The 7,452-nt window shown below is 38.4% G+C and overlaps 1 protein-coding gene across 2 annotated transcripts in view; it reads left to right on the top strand.

Moving 5' to 3' along the window:
- Window positions 1-5,341, top strand: part of PPA2 (inorganic pyrophosphatase 2) — an 84,054-nt gene extending 78,713 nt beyond the window's left edge. For both annotated transcript variants that reach the window (XM_087826269.1, XM_087826274.1), the window contains 2 exons: window positions 4,060-4,096; window positions 5,130-5,341. In XM_087826269.1, the coding sequence (XP_087682395.1) occupies window positions 4,060-4,096; window positions 5,130-5,164 (72 nt within the window). In that variant the 3' untranslated portion in view covers window positions 5,165-5,341. The remainder of the gene's footprint in view (window positions 1-4,059; window positions 4,097-5,129) is intronic.
- Window positions 5,342-7,452: the final 2,111 nt, after the last annotated feature.

Consider the following 7,452-nt stretch of genomic DNA (forward strand, 5'->3'; position numbering starts at 1 on the left):
GATGTATCCTTGGCAAATATGTTCTCCCATACAGTGGACTCCCTTTTCATTTTGATGCTGGTTTCTTTCGCTGTGCAGAAGCTTTTTAGAATCTATGTACCCCTGTGTTCATAGCAGCATTATTCATAATAGCTAAGACCTGGAAACAGCCTAAGTGCCCATCAGTAGATGAATGGATAAAAAAATTGTGGTACATTTACACAGTGGAATCCTGTGCAGCTATAAAGAAGGATCTATTGCCCTTTGAGACAGCATGGAGCGACCTGGAGAGTATTATGCTAAGCAAAATAAGCCAGTTAGAGAAAAACAAGTATCATGTGATCTCACTCACATGTGGAATCTAATGAACAAAATAAACTGATATATAAAATACAAGCAGAGGCGTGGAAATATGGAACAGATGAAGAGTCTCAGAGGGAAGTGGGGGTGGGGAAGGTGGGGAAGAGATTAACCAAAGAACTCCTTTGCATATATGCATTGCCCTGGATCACAGACAACAGGGTGGTGAAGAAGGCCTGGGACAGGGGAAACCAGGTGGTGGGGGGCACAGGGGGCCAGGGACATCTGTAATACTCTCAGCAATAAAGATAAAAAAAAGAAATTAAAGATATGAATGTTCGTGAGAAGTATTTTTAGGGTGGAAAAAGGGGAGGAGATAGCATTTTTAGAATGAGGGTATAAAATAATACTATTTCGTGGAGAATTTATCTTAGGTGAGTAGAGGGTGCCCACATTCTTTCCCTTTTGAGAACTATAAGTAATGAAAATCCTTTGTTTCATACGAGGAAAATATAACAGTGGTGATCCTGAGGGTGAGAGTTGGGATTAGGGCACTTTGTGATGCTGTTTCGTGCATTTCTGTGTTCTTCCAGTTTCTATAAGCAACTGTTATGTTTGTTATTATCTTTAAAAGTCAGGAAGTCACTGGTAGTTAAGTAGCTGATGTGTATTATAAACTCAGGGTTTTAAATATAAATGCTGGTCTCTCTTTTGGCATATGTTAATATGGAAAAAATGTATAAGAAATAAATTACTTCCACACTTTAATAGTTTACTATCTCTGAATGTTAGACTTAACTATGATGTTTGTTTCCTTTCATATAAGGCTTTGTGCATTCTGAGTATATTTTACCAACCAAGAAATACATCTTCAGAATGAAAAAAATGAAAATAATCTGGAAAGTATTTTTTAAATAAAGTTTAACAATAAATGTCTTAGCTAGAGTAGTTTGTTCATTTCTTTTCTGTAACACTTTTTAGGTTAATGAGAAGCTGCTCAGTTATTCTGTTTTATATGCCATAAATTTTCTTCCTCTGAAATGTTTGGCAGCTCCAGCAAGAAGCAGCTGCTGATTTTAAACGGGAAATCTAAACAGCGAACTTTCTAACAAACTTTGTAATACATGTCCTGCACAATTTAAAGAGCATAGCAATTTCAAAGAACAGGCAAGTTACTCTCTTTTATAGTTTAGAAAACCAAAGCCATTGAATCCCAAAGGCCTAATCTCAGTGGGTATAATTTCATGTTGTGTTACTTTGACACCCAGAGTTACTTAAGTTCTACCATCCTCAAAACCAGCCATGCTTAAGCATTTTCTCTGTGCTAGGAAACGGAATAGAACTTTTCTGGTTTTTTGAAATCCTTGGAAAATGTCAAGGATGTTTTCCATAAGGTTTGTACAGAGGTCTTTATTTACATTGTCACATCACCCTTTTCTATGACAGAAAAGAAAACAAAGCCTATTTGATTAGCATTTTTAAAAAGTTGAAGGAAAAATAACTTTTAACTGTTTATAATTTGAGGGGCATGTATTAAGGTTCTCCAGAGAAACAATCAATAGGATGTGTGTGTGTATGGGGGGGAGAGAGAGAGAGAGAGAAATAGTGGAGGCTTGGCGAGTGGGCTGGCAGGCTGGAAACCCAGAGCCAATGGTGCAGATGAAGTCCAAAGGCATTTTGCTGCAGTTTTATTTTGCTTGGGGAAGCGTATCTTTTTGTTCTATGTAGGCCCTCAACTGATTGGATGAGGCCCACTCATCCAGTGGAGGGCAATCTGCGTTACCCAGAGTTCACCAATTTAAATGTTTGTGTCAGCCAAAAACACACTCAAAGGTGACACATTCACTATTATAGGGAATATTTTAATATTGCCGAAATTTAAATGTTTTTTTCCTGCTGAGTTGTTTTTATTCAGTACTGCCCTTAAACCTTGAAGGTCCTGCTTTGAGTCCTGCTTTTTAGAGGATCCTGCTTTGGCTCTCATTCAATCATGTCTCTCCCCACAGGGTAAGACCAAGTGACCAAAGTTGTACCCTCACTTGGAGCCCAAGTTTCCCATTCTAGACCATCTTCTGGCCACTCAGGACCCTGGAATTCTTTGCCCAGACAGCTGCAGGCCCGTTTCCAGGTCCTTCATGGGCATCTGCCCAAATTCACGCTCATTACTATGTGGACTGCGTGCTCACTGTTACTTGTGCAGGGCCTGGGGGTGGCCATTTGCAGGGAGGGGCTGCATAGATGTGTGGGCTGGAATTTCCACCTTTGTGCAGGTGACGCCTCCCAGTGCAGAAAGGAGCCTGGGATAGGAGGAGCCGTTGGACAGGATAAGGGCCCTGTGCCATCTTTACTCTGCCATCCTCAGGCAGTCTCTGAGGCATCCAGAATGCTTAAGGAGAGCTTCCAAGTCATTACAAAGGTATATTTACAGGATAGTGGGATGAAACATACTTTATATTCTAGTCATCACTTTGTTAGCTTGATTTTAACTTTTAAATATTCAAATATATGGTATGTGGTCTTTCATTTCTACCTTTGCCCCAGACCTAAGGTGTCAAAGGCAGAACTTCCCTATTGAGGATGAGCAAATTCAGAGAATTAGAAGTTAATTATTAAGTTTGAAATCTGAAAAGTGTGTTACAAAGTCAGGTAGAGGCTATTGCTGGGGAGATGAGCTTATGATTGGGGAAGAGCCTGTCACATTTCATTTCTTGAGTTTGGTGGTGATTATGTAGATGTTTATTCTAAGTCCTCTTGGGCTTTGTGCATTTCTGTGTATGGAAAATGGATCTTCCAATAAAATGTTTTTAAAAATATACTTTCAAAAATGTACTCTTAGTTAGAAAAAATTTATACCTCAAGGAAACTCTTCTTTTAAACTCGTTCACCACAGATTGTATTACATTTTCTCTAAGAATCTTGGCCCAGTCATCAAAATAAACAAAATTATCTTAAAACTTCTACAAAGCAGTTAAATAAATTATATACACGGTGTCCCAAAAAATGTATATAAAGTCAGTGTTTATTAACTTACAGTTCATTTTCAAAATATAAAAGAATGAATACAGCAATGAATAATTTTTTTTTGTCAATGCCTATTTTCAAACTGATGACCCTTCTGGTTCAGGCACTGCTGACAATGAAGCAGTACACTCACACACATCAAGAATCATTTTGTTTGGTATTTGTATGCCCTCAATTCGCTGACTATTGCCAGTTTTGTACCATAAACTTTATCTTTTATGTATCCCCATTAAAAAAAGTCTAATGGCACTTTAGGATAAATTGTCTTTGTTCAAAGCTTAGTCTGGCTTCACCCATTATTTCAAATCACTTAAACCTGAAAAGGGTGAAAATTAAGTGAGTTATCATCTGTTAAAGTGTGTATACATTTTGGAGTAACACCCTGTAGTTTGTATGTGTGTCTCTGTGTGTGTACACGCATAGGCATGCACATACTTATGAATGTGTGTGTGATTTTTGTTCTCAGGACCTCAGCCAAAGAAGCAGCTGAAAGAAAACCTCTCTCATTCTCACAAGTTCCCATGGGTTAATGAGAGAAGATATTTTCAAACATGCTGTTTTTATTTGACTCTAAGTCTGTGGTTTGTTTATCTGAAAGAATGAGCAATGATAATAAAGGCAAAAGGAATATTTATTTTTTTCAGGTTAGAGAACCATTGTGTGTGAACTTGGTTCTATAAATTTATGAAAAAGACTTTGGATACAGTTTCTACACCTAAAAATTCATTGTAATGGGGACTCTCTGTTCTTATCTTTCAGATTCCATCATCAGTAAGTAAAGAAAACAATGAAGAAGGTATGGTATGTTTGGGTTCTTGAGACGCTAGATGTGGAAATTTATTAATTTCCAATTAGTGGAAACCAAAAAAGTACAATAGATTAATTTAAAAATTATATAAACTAAGGAAAATACTTTTTTAAATAGTCATTAAAATTTCAGAAAATGAGAAAGAGTACATTTATTACTTTTAGACAAGAAAACAATTGATTATTTAGTGACTTTTTTTGGTGAAGTAGAGAGATTCCAGCTAGTGCTGATAAACTTTAAAAGACTCGAAATATCTGACTTGAGAGATTGTCTTTATTATCTTTCATCATTTAAATTATTTTAACTGAAGATCTTAAAAATCAAAACGTGTAGTGCAATTGAAAATGCCATATTTTTTATTATCGTTATATTTGAAGCTGTTTTGAGAAACAAGTAAAAGTGTTCTGTGGTAAAAATTTCAGAATACAAACATATGCAGGTATCATTTGTCTTTCAATATTTGGCAAGCCCTTTGGCCTTTTGCTTTAATATAAAACATTAGAAGAATATTGAGCTTGCAGATTTGGGTGGGGGGGAACCCAAGAACTATTTACTGTGAGTCCAGTTCTGGGATGTTTAGAAAGGAGCGAATCCATAGACATGATTTCATGGGGAAGCAAGCTCCATTCCTTATATGGGAAGCTAACCCACTGTTTCTTTGTAATGCTATCCCATTTTGGATGTTTGACAGGAAGTCAAATTTTACAGTGCAAGGTTCTTTTAGACTTTTCGTGCTGCAGCTAGAAAACTTCTGTGTATTCAGTGGAGACTAAAATGACCCAGAAAGAAGTAGGAAATAAAGTGGGAAGGCTCTAGAGTTGTTAATGTAGTTTTATATAAGACTTGATCTCCATGAGAGAACTGAAGACAAGAGGTTAAATAGAGAAATGAGTCATGCTGAGCTCCTCAGTTGTTTCTGTCTGCCTACATGCTTCCTAAAGGTCTAAATTAAATCTGTCTTATTCTTCCTCCCTCTCTTCCTCGTCACCCCTTCCCTCACTCCCTTTTTCTCCCATTTTAGATGCAGAGCAAGTGTGGCACTTCCTTGGCAAGTGATGGGGACATGTGAAGTTCAGCCTTCAAGATTCCGTCTCTGAGGGCTTCCAGATTCTGTCTCCTGAGTGCCAGAGCAAGGCAGATCCATGAGAATTCGCTGACTTTCTGTTGAAACTTCATTTTTTTTCCTTGAAACTTTCTGAGATATACACTTTGTAAATAAACACTGGTTTTGAATTAGTCTCCTCCAGATATTTATTGATAAAAAGATTTCATTTAATTTTCTAGCAGAAATTTAGAGGCATTGAGTTTTGACCATTTTAAATTTCAATGCCTGAAGAAGCCCAGAGATTTTATTGGCATTTATTTCTATAAATGCTCATGTAAAAATTACAAATTTAGTACGTTAAGACTTCTATAGATATTATTGTTTTCATTTTCATACCTTAATATCTCTTTTTCAAGCCCATTGCAGGTGGAGACTTCATTTAGCCAGCCTCTGTCCACTTATTAGTCCTGTGTAACTGTGTTTACATTTTAAGGCTCATTCCCATAATTTACTGTTTTATTGGTCCTAAACTCTTTTTGAATCTCACCCATTTTCCTTAGTTTCAGTTCTCATCTCTATGGTGATGACTCCCAAAGCTAAATAAGAAGCCAGTGTCTCTCTCCTGGGGTCTGCCTATTGGACATCGCTATAAACGCCTTTGACCCCTCTGCTTCAGAACTGACCTCATATTAATCCCTTTGTTCTTTTTAATTCCTTTGTTCTTTTTTTAAAAAAAAATATGTCTTTATTGATTTCAGAGGAAAGGAGAGAGAGAGAGAGAAACATCAATGATGAGAGAGTCATTGATCAGCTGCCTCCTGCACGCCCCCGACTGGGGATCGAGCCCACAACCCGGGCATGGGCCCTGACCGGGAATCGAACCCTGATCGCCTGGATCCTAGGTCGATGCTCAACCGCTGAGCCACGCCCAGCCAGGCTACTTTGTTCTTGGAACAATGGAATTAACATTCTTTTAGTTCCCCACTCAAACCTTTAATATAATATTGAACCTCTCTTCTATCTTTACTCATGAAGATCATCTAAATGTTTGTCATCTCCATTCCTTCACAGTCCTTCTTTGCTGATTGTCCCCCTTATTTTGCGGGGACTGTTATAACAGCCTCTTCGTGCCTTTCTGATCCGGCCCCTCTGCCTCGTCCCCAGTTGTTCTAACTCAATTTCATACTCTCTGCCTCCTAACTAAGTCCTGCCTCTGGCTTTTCTCCCTCCAGACATACCATCTTCCACATTTCCTGAACGGTGGTTTTCCTAAAGCTTGTCTCATATTGTTCTCAGGATGTCTTCAGTGACTTTTCATATTCTTGAGGAAGAACCCATATTGACTTCCTCAGGAGCCCCACCCCCCAGCCTTGCCATTCTGCTCCTCTTCACACACCTTGTACACTCACGCCCCAGTACTGTGCTCTCCTCTTGCCAATTCTGTTCATACAGTTTTCTTCCCTTTTTGTTCTATTATCATCATCAATGCATGATATTTACATAATATGCTTTGTGGTTTACAGAGCACTATTATGATAATAGCATTTCTTGAGCATCTGTTCTATATTAGGAACTGCTGTAGATGTCTGTGCAAATACCATATGCCCCGCTTCATATTAGGGCTCTGAGAAATTCTGTAATTTGCCCAAGTTTTGAGAGCCAGAATTAGAACTCATGACTATGTGGCTCTAAACCCATTGGTCCTTCCACTTCCATACGTGTGCTGCTTTCCCATACAGTTCCTTTTGATGTAGGCAAAGCTCAGAGCTTGCCTGCCTGTTTTACAGAAGAGAAGACAGGCACAGGGGGTGTGATTAGCCCAAGTGAAGCAGCAAGGTCCACCTGAAATGTCTGGGAATGTGGGAACCTCTTTGAGGGACATCAAAGAATGTAAGGAGAGAATTTATTGGTTTTAATTTTATTGATATATTGATATGTTCATCATTTTTATGGTGAAAATAGAACTTACAGAAAGACAGAAAATGAGGAACAACTGTTATTTCAATAGTTGTAAACAAGCTGAATTACCAAAGGTTATATTAGTGGGCTTGTGGCATGTGGCGTATTAGTGTCCTAAAAGTTGGAAGAGAGAAGCCGTGTCTGGTGGGCCTCTTCATATCAGGTGCAACGATGCATCTGTTAGTCATATCCCAAATCCTGGTGCACCTGAGAGGAAAGCTGTCGATGCTTCCTCTTTATTCAGAACACAATACATAGGGCTCTTTCCCCCCGTTTAAGTGCCTGGTTGCAAAGGATTGAATCACAGAAATAGTAGGGGGGTTTGATTATATCAGTCTAC

This window comes from Miniopterus natalensis, chromosome 1, assembly GCF_054644295.1.
Source record: "Miniopterus natalensis isolate mMinNat1 chromosome 1, mMinNat1.hap1, whole genome shotgun sequence".
Classification (NCBI taxonomy): Eukaryota; Metazoa; Chordata; class Mammalia; order Chiroptera; family Miniopteridae; genus Miniopterus; species Miniopterus natalensis.